The sequence below is a fragment of the Ursus americanus genome, chromosome 31 (assembly GCF_024610735.1).
Source record: "Ursus americanus isolate L20-20 chromosome 31, mUrsAme1.1.p, whole genome shotgun sequence".
Lineage (NCBI taxonomy): Eukaryota > Metazoa > Chordata > Mammalia > Carnivora > Ursidae > Ursus > Ursus americanus.
The window spans coordinates 31469973-31485350 of record NC_142157.1 but is presented as its reverse complement, the minus strand read 5'-3'; the positions used below and the strand labels follow the sequence as shown (position 1 = coordinate 31485350).

The 15378-nt window shown below is 46.9% G+C and overlaps 2 protein-coding genes across 8 annotated transcripts in view; one reads left to right on the top strand and one right to left on the bottom strand.

Annotated features, from left to right (window-relative positions):
* Positions 1–14343, top strand: part of PFKFB3 (6-phosphofructo-2-kinase/fructose-2,6-biphosphatase 3) — a 320980-nt gene extending 306637 nt beyond the window's left edge. For 2 of the 4 annotated variants that reach the window (XM_087857746.1, XM_087857745.1), the window contains exons 16-17: positions 227–472; positions 958–14343. In XM_087857746.1, coding sequence (XP_087713872.1) covers positions 227–432 — 206 coding nt within the window. In that variant the 3' untranslated portion in view covers positions 433–472; positions 958–14343. The remainder of the gene's footprint in view (positions 1–226; positions 473–957) is intronic. The other 2 variants (XR_015722473.1, XR_015722472.1) reach the window with 2 other exon arrangements.
* The window catches only part of PRKCQ (protein kinase C theta), a 168647-nt gene continuing 160085 nt past the window's right edge, over positions 6817–15378 (bottom strand). For all 4 annotated transcript variants that reach the window (XM_087857744.1, XM_087857743.1, XM_045812956.2 and 1 more), the window contains exons 17-18: positions 9583–9711; positions 6817–7517 (exon numbers count right to left, since the gene is read on the bottom strand). In XM_087857744.1, coding sequence (XP_087713870.1) covers positions 7362–7517; positions 9583–9711 — 285 coding nt within the window. In that variant the 3' untranslated portion in view covers positions 6817–7361. The remainder of the gene's footprint in view (positions 7518–9582; positions 9712–15378) is intronic.

Here is a 15378-nt window from a genome sequence, read left to right as displayed (position 1 = left end):
TCACTTCCAGGTTGGCAGAAAACTCTTTTTTTTTTTAATTAAAAATTCTTTTCACTTGTGCTTTTGGTGTTTATGCCACGAGGATTTCTTTGTGCTTTGTTGCATAATTTCAGTGGCTCACGGAATGTCATTCGAACTCTAGATCCAAATATTTGCAGCCCTGGGAATCTGGCTGTAATGGACTTTTCTGTCTTTGATCTTCTGTTACTCCACACGCTTCCGCCAGTGTGTTGGTGTGCCTGCTGTCCCCTGCAGCCGAGCCCCATGTGTGCAGTCTTGGCAAGAGTGTGGAGGTCGTCACCGGGAAAAGAACGGCGGAGTCTGACCACAGACGAATCCACCACCTTGCTTGAACAAAGCAGAAGTTCTCTGCCTTCCTCACAACTCAGAGCAAACGGTGTCTCTGCGAGGAAGCAGCAAGACCAGCCCTGAAGATAGCTTCAGGGAATTGCTTAAGGAATGGTTTCACCATGTAAGAAAAAAAAGTTTTTAGTCTCTGGGAGAAAAAAATCGATAACATCGATAAACATCGATAAAAAAAAATCGTGTCTCTGACAACCGCGGTTACCAAATTTCAGTTAAAAATTTTGGGGTAGCACACATTTGGGTGGACTAGGTCTTTGGGAGACAAGCCAAGTACTTCTAGGTACATCGTAGGTGCACAATTAAGTATTTGTTGAATGATTTTCTGATTGGGGAGCCAAAAATAATGTCTGAGAACAGACTGGTTTTCTAATTTCTTATTAGTGTTTTAAGAGGAAGCACAAGAGTGTGCCTTCAAGCAGAGTATTAGAATTGTTTTCATGCCAGGCTATCTTTAGGGTTCACTGGACTGACCAAGGCAGGGGGTGAAAAAAATGCTCCTTGTGTCTTCCCGAATCCCCTCCTTGTATTGAGAATTAGGAGAAGCTGGTGTTGGGGAAGTATAATTGTAAAACCCCAAATCTCTCAATCCAGAAAACGTCTCCACAAGATTGGTGGGGAAAGAAGACAGTTTCGCTACGGACCAGGCATTCAGTCAGATTGTAGCGTGCCTCACAGGTAATCCGCCAAGTGATTGCGGAGACTGAGGCCCCTTATGCAGAGAAGCAGATACAACCTCTCGTAAACACACGTTCTCAAGATACACAAGAGGAAGCGACAGCATCTTCTGCCGCACAGAGTTCACGGTAAGTGGGGAGACCACCTGTGCTTTTACCCAGAGGAAGAATGGACCCCTCATATGTTTAGGACAGGAGGTTGTTTGCAAATGGAAGCAAGGTGCCCCAAAACGTTAGGCTCTTGCCCTCCCAAGGGCACGGGATACAAGGGAGCTATCTCCCTTGATGTTTGCATCTCAGAAGGATGGCTCCCCTGTCAGCGAGTAAACGTTCGTGAATTGCGAGACCCGCGAAAGCTTACCTACCTGTTACACAGCTTTACATACATTTGACAAGGACAGAGAAAGGTTCTGAAAGAAAAGGGAGAGGATGGGGGAGATGTCTCTCCCCTTCAACAGGGAGAATTCAGCTGCTGCTGCTGCTGCTTTTTTTTTTTTAATTACTATGTTCAGTTAGCCAACATACAGTACATCGTTCTCGTTAATTTGCATCGGTCCTCACCCTGGCCGGGCCGGGGTTATTGCAGACCGGATGTGGTCCACGTTATCCAAAATCCCTCTGCAGGTGGCGGGATGGGAGACGAGCTGAGGGGGCGCCACCCGCAAGCCATTCTGAGCTTGGAGACCACCCAATAACCAGGAGACAGGCAATTAAAAAAGACTTCCCTCACTTCAGCTAAAGTTGCTAGATTCTTTTTTTCCGGTCACTTCACACTCTCAAGGCAAAGGTGGCTGGCAAGAGCCTCTCAGATAAAGTCACCGAGGCTGGCTCTGCACTCCTTAGTGGAGACAATCAATAATTATTTCTCTTGTTGCCAGTTTGATTTATAAGACACACTAGCCACATCTCGAATCTACCTAAACATCTATCTAAAGTTATAGATATATCTGTCTTTCTGTCCTCCTGTCTATCCATCTTCATGCAAGCGTATCTTGTTTGTGCTTTGCTTTATTGCGTATCACAGATATGCATTTTTTTTTAAAACAGATTGAAGATTGGCGGCGGCCTTGTATCCACAGTGCTATTTTCTAACAGCTGTTCCTCCCTTTGTGTCTCTGTGTCACATTTTGGTAATTCTTGCAATATTGCAGAATTTTCACTATCATTTGTTACGGTGATCTGTGATGAAACAATAGCAACGAACTGCACCCATGCGAGACGGCAAACTTCATCAATATGGCTGGTATAGGTTTTCTTGCTCCACTGGCCGTTCCTGTATGTCTCTCCCCCGCCCCTCTGGTCTTCCTATTCCATGAGACACAATAATGTTGAATTTAGTCCAGTTAAGAACTCTACAGTGGCCTCTAAGTTTTCCAGTGAAATGAAGTCACACGTCTCTCAAATCAAAAGCTAGATACGAGTAAACGTGTGTGGAAGGCATGTTGAAAGCCAAGACAGGCTGCAAGCTGGGCCTGTTGCATCAAACGGTGGGCCAAATTGTGAGTGCAAAGGAAAATTCTTTTTTTTTTTTTTTAAGATTTTATTTATTTATTTGACAGAGATAGAGACAGCCAGCGAGAGAGGGAACACAAGCAGGGGGAGTGGGAGAGGAAGAAGCAGGCTCACAGCGGAGGAGCCTGATGTGGGGCTCGATCCCAGAACGCCGGGATCACGCCCTGAGCCGAAGGCAGACGCTTAAAGACTGAGCCACCCAGGCGCCCCAGGAATGCATTTCTTTTCAACAAGTGTGTTCATAGCAGGGAGGACAACAGCACTTTAGGACTATATGGAAGCAGTTCTGGCACCAAGAGGAAAGCTAAACTAATTGTAATTCCAAAGCCTTCACAATGCTAAGACTGTGATCTTTGCTGGCCACTCCTTGACCAAACTCTGTTCAGGCTTCCCTGAATTCTTTTTCGACGCATAACTTTTGGGCTTCTGTGTTTGTCTGCATTGTCCAATTTTAGCACAAATCCTGGCAAGTCAGTTTAATCAGAACTCCCATTCTGGATATCTGATTGAGTTCCTGACTTTTCACCATCCCCAGGTAATGTCTGATCACCTGTCCTGCCTTCAGCAAGAATCCTATTAGGTTGGTTTCATCAGAATCCCTCTTACACCCTCTTACTTCCTTCCTTCACTGACCTACTGTCTATAAACTCCCATTTTGCCATGCTGTATTTGGAGTCTAGTCCAATCTCTCTCTCCCCCTGAGAGAGTCCCTGCGCCCATTGTGATGGCCCCCCTTGAATAAAGTCTTCCTTACTAAGGAAGGCAGGTGAGGGAAAAAGCAGGCAAGAGAAATGAGGTAATAGGAGAAAAATGCAAGGAAGAGTGGGAACCACGTCAGGGAATTCATATGGACAAAAAGTTGAGTGGTGTGGGACGTTCTGTCATAGGAGAAGTGGTGTGAGGGTCTGGCAGGAACGAGATGCCCCGGTTTGCATGTATGGTGGCTGGGGTGGGCAGGGACGCACAGAGCTCCCTGCAATCTTCTCCTGGTAAACTGCTGGTTTCTTTGGATGGTGTGTGTTTCCTGTGGTTGCTAGAATAAGTTACCACAAGCTGATGACCTAAAAACAACAGAAATCCATTTCCTCATAGTTTTAGAGGCCAAGAGTAGAGGCCAAGAGTTCAAACTCAAGGTATTGGTGGGACGATGCTCCCTCTGAAGGCTCTGTGGGACAGTCCTTCTTGGTCCCTTCCACCTTCTGGTGGCTCCTGGTGTTCCTTGGCTTGCAGTCACCATACTCCAGTCTCTGTCTCCCTCTTCACACAGACTTCTCTTCTCTGTATGTCTCTCATAAGGACAAGTGACACTGGATTTAGTGCCCATCTGTACAACCCACGGTTCCAGGTGGATCTGTGTTTTGAGGGGCCACCATTCAAACACGGTTCTGCGCATTCGTGTATTTACTCACTTGTCCAATGACTCCGTTTGAGCACTCCTACACTGCTGACTCCTGAACCATTCAGGTTTGAACTGTGTGTGTCCACTCATATATGGACTTTCACAGTATGGGACTGTAAATGTATTTTCCCTTCCTTATAATTTTCTTAACATGTTCTGTACTCTAGCGCGCTCTCTGTAAGAGTACAGTATATAATACATACAACATACAAAATACGTGGTCATCGACTGCTCACATTATGGGTAAGGCTTCTGGTCAGTAGTAGGCTATTAGTAGTTAATTTTTGAGGGAGTCAAAAGTTATATGCGGATTTTCAACGATGCAAGGGTCAGTGTCCCTAACTCCTATATTGTTTAAGGGCCACTGTACAAAGGAACTGTGGGAAGCATAAAGACAAACTGGACTGAGATCCTACCCTTAGGGATTTACAGCCTAGAAAGGGAGGCAAACTACACACTTTCACAGCTTGATCGGGTGCCATGGGAGAACAGAGAAATACAATCTGGTGGGAGCTTAGAGAGGCGGGAGATACACCAGCTCATGGGATATCCCAGGACTGGGATACTTCATGGCAGACGTGTCAGCTGAACTGGATCTTGAGAGACAGAAAGATGTTGAATGTGTGGAAATGGGCGTTCCAAGCAGAAAAACTAGTATCAGGGAGTCCCAGAGGTGGGAAATGGTGGGAGTTTATAGGCAGTGCTAAGAAAGTCAGATTGACTAGAGCACAGGTGAGTGAAAGGTGGAAATGGGAAGTCAGGTAGAGAGGGTGGGGACAGAATGGGTGGCCCTGCATGAGTTTTAGCCAGGAAAGATTACACAGAGTTTTGAACATGAGTGTAATGGGATTAAAAACTGATATGTGGAGATAATATTTTTATGTTCCATAAATAATAAAGATTATTTCAGGTTAAAGACACTTGGGATTCAACAGATGCAGAAAGAGGCCTTCTTGGAGTTTTCCTTATCTAACTGAAAGCAGAAATTTCAGAGAAATGGGAACTGCCAAAAATTTCTTCTTCAGGGTGGGTCTATTTGTAGGAGTGAGACCAAGCGTAAACCTACTTACCATAAATCTCCTCTCTGGGGGAATGTTATGACCCTGAGGAAGATGGAAAGACCACTCATACCTCTACAGACAAACACTATCACAAACTTTCTTATCTTCTATTTATTCTCCTGAAAGCCCATTTACATTCCTTCAAGAAACCCATTTGTCCTTCCCACAGGAGGCTTTTCTCTCCCCACCCTACTGTATCCTGCTGCACTAGGTATTTAGATCCCCAATTCTAACCATTTCTTTGAATTACTCATCACTGGGCACTCTGACATGCGTATAGCATGTGTAAGTAACAGCGTGCTTCTCTCGCTAAGGTCTTTTGTCAGTTTAATCAGCAGTCCCCAGGTTCTTAACGTAAGAGGGCAGAGGAAAAGTTATTCCTACCATATAGTTAATAATGTATGCTGTATACACGAATTAAAATGGGGAGAAAGACTTAAGATGGGGAGACTGATCCAGACATGATTAGCAAGAGAGAAAGTAGAGATGAGTCTCTCTTTTGGAGAGACTACAGAGGCTGAATCATAAGGATTTGGTTAAAGAAAACAGGGACAGGGGACAGTCGACAATGACTCTGAGGTTCTGGGCCTGGACGACTGGACCTACGATGGTGCCGTTAATGGAGCTGGGAAACCCCAGAGAGAGTGAGGTTGTAAGGAGAGAGCAAGTCAGTGGAGACTGAAGCCTGGAGGCAAGATTCGAACTGGAGATATGGGTTGAAGATGATGTGCATTGAGGGAACCTTGAAGGCATGAGGTGGCAGGAAAGAACCAAGAGACAGTGAAAACAAGATGGGGAGGGGGCCTTGGAAGTGATTTGGGCTAGGAGGAAAGGGGCTGGTCAAGGGGGTAGTCAAACGTAAAGGGAGCAAAAGGGGAAAGTGCTGTGTCACAGTGACTAATGGGGCTGAGATCAAAGGGAGGGTCTTTCCTTGTCTAAAATACTGCACAAAGGTAGCTGAGGACCTAGTATATTCCACAAGCACTAGCAGGAAGGTAGTCCTGGAGGAAGCAGTGCCTGGGGACAGGTGAGAGGGCAGAGCTGGATTCGGGTGTTGAAAGAGTAGAGGCAACACTCGTGGCCACTCCCAAGAGATCCTGCGGTGAAGGGAAAGAGGAACATAACAGATAACTTCTGTTACCCGAGTTTCTCACCTATTTGGGGAGTTTTAGTGATTCCCAAAATTTACAACATCAACTCAATGCTAGCTACATTGATGATAACCACGACAAAACCCAAGTTCTTGGGGGGACAAGTAGGGAATTAAACTATTAGGAGGCATCTTTCTTTCTTTCTTTTATTCCATTTTTACATAGCCACCTCTTTATCATTAAGTCACAATATTTTATCAAAATATACAAACAGCACAGATACTTAAAAAATGTATAGCTAGAATTCTAGTTAAACAAGATCGACTGCTACAAGTACCACGCGTGGGTCTTTTATTTTGAATAATGCCTAAAGGGAGACAAATGAGTCATCAAATCAACTTTAAGGGTATAATAAGAGATTGGTTTTCTTTTCTGTTGGAAGAATTATACGCTTCCTTTCTTGTTACTGTGTGAAGAGGATGGTAATGAGTAACTTCCACTGATACTGAAATCAACTGAGAATGGGTGGGTGGGGTGGTTCTATTGGCAGGAGTAAGTGAGTCTATCTTTGACTCTGATGTCTGTGTTGACAAGATAGCCACAGTAGGTGGTTTATTAAACCCTCCATCTCAGTGACATGAGCTCCTCTTACTTTCCATTTTCCTCTTTCCCGAGAATTTCATGGCTAATCAGAACGAATGGATTTGTAAATCTCAAGTTACAAGCTATGTTTATTGTGAAGAATTCCCATAAAAACCTATCCAGGCCTTCCCCCGCCACCATTTACACTTCCACAGACGCGAACAGAACAAAACGGGTTAGTGGTTACTTGTCTGCGGCTGAATGAAGTCCGCTCCTGTCCCAGGCGACGTGCTGTTTCTGTGCTCACTGCGCCCCTCTGGTCATTGACCAGCCCTAGGTGCCCACGGGAAGAGCCATGACTTAGGGCAATATTAACTTTTCAGGTCTTTTCACAGTGCAGAGGAGAACCATTGTGCCAGTCCGTAACTATGGTTAGTGATGACCTGGCTTCAAGAGTGGCCACGGGAGAGGACAGGAGAGGCACCGAAGGGTGTGGTTATTAGTGAAGTGCAGTTGGCTTCTGCTGCAGAGACAAGGTCGGTGAGGAGCTGAAAGGTCTCGGCCTGTATTACTGAGTGTTTCTTTTCTTTCCCAAGGTGAAAAGGCATCCAAGGAGCATCACTTGAACCAGTTCGCAGCCTCAAGGCAAATTCCCTCGTGTGTGAGGGGAGGTGCTTCAGGATATCAACCTCTCCATCCCTGGGTTAATGAAGGAAAAGTTTCTGAACATGTTCTGGTCCATACTGTTGATCAGGGCTCTGTCCGCAAACGACAGCCGGGGTTTCTCATTTAAGAATTCTTTGTCGAAATTGCTGCAATCATACGGTGATTTCTTGATCAGAGTTTAAGGGAGGGGGTGGAGAGAAAAAGGGAAGAAAATCAGCCACTGAATTAATTATCTTCATGCCTGTTATCTAAGGCTACAGTCTGTGTATGACAAGGCGGACCTTGCAGGTAGACTGAAGTGATACTTAGAGATGGTCATACGTGGGTTTATGGAACATTTCCAAGACCCTGAGGCATTCGCTTAGCAATAGTACAATGAAAGTCATGTAAAGGAATTTCACTATATACATCCAGATAGGATCTCATGCTTCTGGTTAACAGTTTACAGGAAACGGGACTGGACACCTTTGAAACAGTGGTGAGCCCAAATTTGACCCGTAGCCTTTCGGTCTTCAGGGGACAGTTTGGGGAAGGGGTGGAGGGAAGGGATGGAGGGTGGGAGCCGAGGGCAGGAGTTTTGCAGATTATATATTCCTGTTCTTATATCAATATCCATCACTACTGCTGGTTCCTCTACCCATGTTAATTTTATTATTAACCATCTTGGACTGTCTTCCACAGACAGATTGGGACTAGTTCCCCTCAAGCTACCTGGTCCATTAGTGCCCTGAGGGGAAAAAAAAGAAGGTAAAAACAAATACCTATTTATAAATACTGCTTTGTATGGCATACAGTTCAATTTTTTAAGATTATCAAAAGCCACCCTTGTATATATGAGCATAACTAAGAGTCAGACTCTTCCTACCCTCAAGGGGGCTCCTAAGCCGGTGAGGCCAATGGCCTGTGGCCTCTGCCTACAAATAGCTCTTTAGACAACATGTGAGGGAAATTCCTTCCTACCGGCAGAATCGAGAACTGTCCTGCAGGGAAAATGTAGACCAAAAGTCTGGTTTTTAGGTGGATAGTATCAAGTCGCTTGTAACGTACCATGGAAGCTGAGACATGAGTCACATTGTTCTGATGAGCTAAAACAAGGTAAAAATCCATTTTGTCACAAATTAACAGCTAATAGGTTAGGCATGGCATTGTCACAAATAATAAGACTGCTAGAGGCCAGCCTAGAATCCTTAGAGCATCCCCAGAGCTCGGGACAAATGTTGAGACTAAGTCTGCTAACCCTGGGCACAGACTTGCTGCTTCTGGCCATCTGCTATCCTGACTAATAGCACTAGCTCTTTCTAGAGTGAAGCCCTCTGCTCTGGAATCCACAAGCCTATGCCGTCTCCATGCAAAGAGACCGTAGCGATGGTTTCTATCTACCCAGGTCATTACTACTTTCTTCCCGGTAATCACCAGGGATGGGTAGAGCCGGCCAACCCACCACTTTGCTTTACTCTTTAAAAAAATGATTCCTTGTAGAAATTGTTTTAAAGTATACGTAACATAAAAGGGACCGTCTGAGCCGTTTTTAGGAGTGTGGCTCAGTGGTGTTACATGCGTGCAGAGCTCTTTCGTCTTAACCGTGCTTTACTCTTGTCTTCACTCTGCGGTGGCCTGTTCGGCATGTGGCCAGCGCATTCTCCCTGTTCTCGTGGAGGTCGGTGACTTTTGCTAAGGAGCATGCTCGTGGGAATTTAGAGACCCGTCCTTTCCTAAGCCCCAGCCGACTCCTTCCTCGAACAGGAGAACACGTAACCATCACCATCAGGGAGGAGAGTTACGTGAACGGATTACAAACGTCAGGCACGCTTGAATACGTATCATGGAAAAGATGGCTCCAAAATCCCGGACTTCCACGTTCTGAGTCATGTGGACTGACCGCGGAGCACGTGCGTACCCCGCACAAAGGCTCCACATCTTCCCCGAGAGTCACAGGCACGTGCCCGGTAAGCCCGAGGCACGTACGCCCAGCAGTTCATTTTCGTGCAAGTATGTGATCTCATCACAGAGTTAGATACTGCGAACAAGGGTGACACCCCCTTGCTCCCCGCTCCCCAAGCAGCCGGATAACCTGAATGACGGCTAAAGCAGCACTTTCCTCCAGGAACTGAACCCAGGAGGGAAGCTGGGACTCAGGCAGGGGTGAGGGGCGGGCAGGCAGCCCTGGGGGGGAAGGTGGGGGGAAGCGCAGCCGGAATGGTGGGGAGCAAACGGCCCTGGTGGGTCCTTACCACTTTCGGCCGGAACGGTGGGTCAATCTCCTTTCTTTCAAGCTCTTCCCAGTTGATCTCCCGAAACAAAGGGTGCTGGCGGATGTCTCCCCTCACTCCCAGCCTCTTTTCGGGTTCCCTCACGAAGAGCTGAGCAGTAGCAGAAAGGGAGCCGTTACTTCTCAGGGGACCAGCCGGTCAGCCTCGGACGAGGGTGCATTTCTCAGCCCAGAGCCACAGGGATTTGACACTTGCTTTTCTAACCTTATTTTTGTACTTACCGGTATCAACTGTTGCCTCAAGTCACCCCGGTGACAACATTCTCCCTCAAATGAACCTTCTGAAGATTCCAGAATCTGGGCTTTTGCTTCTTTGCTCTTTGCCCTGGAAATGCTGTCTTTCAAGGGATATTGGGCTGGTTTGAGGTCAGCTTTGCCCTGTGTCATGTACAGGACCCCCGGCAGCTTACAGGACTGACTCACAGCGTCCTTCCATGTGAGGTGAGTGACGTGTCCTTCCTTTGGGGCTGTTCTGTGGGGGGCTGATGGAACTACACACACGTGTACACACACACACACGCACACACACATGCACTGACTCAACAACATAGAACAAGTGATCATTTGTTGCTTAGCTGACCACCCATTAATCGAGCTTGATTTCTGACAAAGCTGCCTTCTAAGGGTGACAGTCGCGCTATGAGGAAAAGCTCACTTTAGGAATAATATAAACCAGTCACCGAGAGTCCGCTTTGGACAGTCACCGAGAGTCTGCTGCCCTGCTGCTAAAATGATGTTTAATTCAAATCATCGTTCATATTTTCTGACTTGTTACATACGTATTTTCTTTCTTGCGCTGTCCCCTCTCCTGTTACTTTCCCCCACGAGGTCAAACTGAACATTGGCCAGGACAGGAAAGAAACTTGGAAACTCTTCAAACTCAAACACAGCAGGTCAAGGGCAGCACGGACTAGGAGAGCCTGAACACGAGACCTGGGGAAGCCACGGGTCCCGAGTGCCTGCGGCGGTTACGACTTTTCTCACCCCAGCTAGATGCCTGTTTAGAAAGTAACCGCTAGCTGCAGGGCCTCGTAAGGACATCCTGGGTCTCTGAAACAGAAACCACAGTGAAATTCCGTGATTTTCCAGGAGGCTCTGGCAGGACCGGACCTCCATTAACAACTAATTTACAGGGATCTCTTGCTTTTACTTTTTAAGAATAGCCAGTCTGTGTGTTTTCAAACACTGCTTTACTTGTCTTGCTTGAAAATCTTCAAAGGCTCTACCAAACCCCCTCCCCCGCAAAATCCCCAAACTAAAAGAACAAAAAACAACATGCTGTAGCAAAGTGGAGATTTTTTTCCTTCTTTTTTGTAATTATGATAATCTTTTTTTAACAAAAAGTCCAAGTGTAATGCTTATGCGACCACCTAGTATGTCCACATCGTCAGTCGTCCTAAATTCCTCTCCCCCTTACTCTACTGATGGCCGCTGGGGCCTCTCAATGGAATTTAAGGTCCTAAGCTCTGTTAGAAAACCACGAACATGAGGCTGTTACCCGAGACTTACTACCCACGTGGCCTCGGGCAAGTTTTCTGTCTCAGTCTCCTCAGCTGTAAAATGCAGGGTGAAGCAAGGTCATCCCAGTGCCCTGGTGAGTCCTAACGTCCTCTGAGCCTAGGTGGCCATCCCAGGCTCTCCGTGGCCTCTGCTGACACACCTCCTTCCATTCCCACTGTAACCCTCTCTTCTGTCCAGACACGCCTACTCACTGAATGTGCCACCTCTCTTTCCTGCCTCTTTCAGTAGGGAACTTCCCATCTTGCAAGGAGATGCCTCTCCCCACATTCTGCTCCCATTTCCTTCTCCTCATCTTTAAATCCCAGCCCACCAGTCAGGGTGAGCTTAGAACCCCTCTTCTTTGTGAGGCTATGTTTGATTCCTTTAACTCCTGGTGAGCTCTCCTGCCCTTCAAGTCAAGCTCATGGTCATATGGTTGACCCTGGGACTCATGCCAACCAATGTTCTTGGAGAGCCAGGCATGGTGCTATAGGTCTCAGCTGATTTTAAAAACAGATTCTAAAAGCGGATATCACTGTCCCATTGTCAGCGGAGGAAACTAAGGTTCAGAGCAGCTATGTAACTTGCTCAAGATCACAGATCCAGCCATCGTCAGGGATAGAGCCTAAATGAGAAGCAGCCCCTTCTTGCTTCTGGCGTGGAATAGTGTCTCCTCTGGGCTCTGCAGAACATCTAAACATCTTCCCTTCATTAGATGAAGTGTCACTCTATGTATGTTTTTTAAGAGTACTTTTCAGAGTGTAAGCTCTGAGGGCAGACACTATTCACGTTGCTCCTTCCTCCAACCTCGCCCAGTGCCACGCGCAAAGCGGATGCTCGAGAAATGTTCGCTGAGCAAGTGAGCAAGTGGTCCTACTTTATTACTTGCAGGTGGTAGGTCTTCAGTCCTCACTTTCTGTTAGCCTCTTGTTTTTAGCCTACAGAACAGCATATAGAAGGGGCACCAACTTCACAGTAACACTTTTTTTTTCTGTAGACTCAAACACCAATGTAATAGATGGAAAAGCAGATAGATTTTTTAGAAGCAGAGGGAAAAAGTGACTTGCCCCATATCTCTTTCCTTGAAACGATCATAATACCCTATCGACTTCTACTTCTTAAGGACATTTTGATGAAACAAGATGGGAGGGAAGGCGTGAGTGCCTCAAGAATGGGCCAAAAACTAGCTCATGTTGTTATAATTAAAGGCTTTAGTGAATTAAATTAGAAGTAACCGCCCTAGGCTGCATGGGCACCATGCTGTTTCCCATTAGATTTTCCCAGTACCATGTGGCATTTGTACCTAGGGCATCACGACCAAGTTTTCTGAGCCTGGTCTACGTACCTGTGAAAATAAAAAAATATATTTGAAAAGATAAAAGGTGTAATGAGAGTACAACGTGATCTCCAGCTTCGAGACACAAATGTCTTTCTAGTCTTGCACAAGAGTCCGTTACCGTCTTCTCTGTCCTGCCACAGATCACCCGTCCTCCTTCCAAGTCCTGAAGATGACTGGTGACCTCATGGGAGGCCATCGGCTCTGTGCCACGGAAGCTGCACCGAGGGACTCAGTGTTCATGAGTAAAGACTTGCTTTTGTTCACAAAAGCGGTCAGAGGGTAGTTTACATTGACAGGAAACAGCACACCTCGTGCACGAATGGCCAGGATGCGGCTGGAGTTTGTTTAAACTCACTCGACCGTCTGGGCTAGAACGCAGTATTGGGCTGCCGAGAACGGCCACCAGCCTAGCGCCTGTCCCCGGAGTCGTCCCCCCTCCTCTTTCCCTCCTCAGATAGATCTTTCTACAGAAGGGAGAAGTGTTTCCGTTGGAGGTCATTCATCTCCCGGCAGTTTCCAAATAAATGGGGCAGGACATCCTGGATGAATAGGTGAGGGAGGAAGGGCTGTTTCTTTGGCAAGAGTCAACCGAACAGCAGTGTCCCCGTTGTGATTCGTGATGGAGCCTCTCCCGCCGTGTAGGTTGTTCATACGCTACGTGCATCACGCCCGACGACGGACAGGGGATGGGGTCTGACACGGATGCCGCTGCTGTGACAGGTGCTGCTTTTCCAGAGGACCGATTACTTCTGGGTTTTACAACATGATGTGCATAATTCCCTGGAGGAAGTTCCTCAGAAACGATACTACCTTTGATCTTTGCAGAAAAGGGAGCTCAAGGATGTGGGGGACCGTTGGATCAGAGTGACAGAGCAAATGGGGAGCAGAGATAAAACTAAGGGCCAGTCTTACTGTCAGCAAATTGCCCGAGGGAAACTAATTTTTATCAGCCCAACTGCTGGACCACGGGAGAGGACTTTCTTCCTCATGCAGCAAGGACAGGGAATTTTTACTCACTCGCACGGGGAAGAATAAGCCCCATCTCCTCCACGTGGATGTAAAACCACTTTCACCAACTAGTCCCCCCTCCCCCATTCTTTATCCTCACTTGTCTTGGTTTCTGCTCTGTTCAACCTGGTTTATTTTCCACTCTCCCAGCAAATCTTTTACCTGCTATTGAAACTGCACAGGATTTTGGTTTTGGTATTTGCTGACATTTTGCCGTAGATTTTACTTTGTTGATAAACTTGTTATTTTGCAATAATTCTAGTGTCTTGGTCTGCTTGGGCTGCCATAACGAAGCGCCATGGACTGGGTGGTGGCTTAAACAAGAAACATTTACTCGTCACAGTCCTGGAGGCTGGAAGTCCAAGATCACGGTGCCAGCCTGGGCAGTTTCTGGTGAGGACCCTCTCCTTGGCTTGTAGATGGCCACCTTCTTGCTGTGTGCTCACATGGCCTTTCCCTGGTGACTGCACTTGGAGAGAGAGAAATCTCTCTCTTCCTCTTTGTATAAGGGCCCTAGTTCTTCTTGGTGGCCCCACCCTCATTATGTCATCAATGCCTAATTATGTCCCAAAGGCCTCACCTCCTATAATCATCACTTTGGGGGTTGGGGCTTCAATATAGAATTTGGGGTGGACACATTCAGCCTGGACGTATAGATTCACAGGATGTTAAAAGCTAGTGCAGGTGGGGGCGCCTGGGTGGCTCAGTAGGTTAAGCATCTGTTTTCTGCTCAGGTCATGATCCCAGAGTCCTGGGATCGAGCCCCAACTCGGACTCCTTGCTCAGCAGAGAGCCTGCTTCTCCCTTTCCCTCTGCCACTCCCCCTGCTTGTGCTCTGTCTCTCTCAAATAAATAAAATCTTAAAAAAAAAAAAAAGCTAGTATGGGTGTCCTGTGTACTCTTCACCAGCTTCCCTGAATGCCTATATTGTATATAATTACAGTGTGATACCGAAACCAGGAGACTGGCGTTGATACAATGTGTGTGTCTCGTTCTCTTGTCATTTTGTCCCGTGTGTAGATCTGGGTAACTACCACGACACACAAGACCCAGAATTGTCCTGTCAGCACAAAGCTGTCCCTTGGGATACCCCTTTCCAGTCATACTCCCTAACCCCCACTGCCACTAATCTGATTTCTGTCTCCACAGTGTCCTTTCAAGAATGTTACACAAGTGGACACACACTATGCAACCTTTTGAGACTGGCCGGATGCCCTTGTGATCCATCCAAGTTGCTTTGTATTATCAGTAACAGTTCCTTTCTTTTTCCTGCTGAGTAATAGTCCATACACATGACTTGTCATCTTTCCTCCTCCAACTGGAAGCCATCCTTTCTTCCTACTCAGTCCTTCTGTCCTTTGAAACCATCACTTCCAGCATTTACTTCTGATTAACTCCACCTGGCCCTGTTACTCCTTCACCCTCACTCCTCGCGAGGAGCTCTCCCAGATCCCGAGGCGGAGCTGGGTTTGGAAAGCACAGCTGTGGAGTTTTCTGGAACATCAACAGGTGAAGGTGGATCGCCTCCAGGCAGCCCCCAAACTGCTTCCTTATTTCCTCCTTCTGGTGGGTTTCGTTGGCTCAGGCTTTCTCAGTGCACCCCCACACTGCGGGTTGAAATGTGTCCCTTCAAAATTCATTCCTTGAAGCCCTAACCCCCATTGTGAGTGTACCTGGAGGAAGGGAGCAATTAAGCTTAAATGAGGTCACGTGGGCAGGAACCCGGTCCAATAAAATACGTTAAGAGGAAACAGCAGAAAGCTCTTCACCCATTAGTTGAGGACAAGGCAAGATGGCGTCTGCCTGCAAACCGGGAAGAAAACCTTCTCCAGAAACCAACCCTGCCGACCCTGCTCTTGGACCTCCAGCCTCCAGAACTGTGAGTAAATACATGTGTTGTGTGAGTCCCTC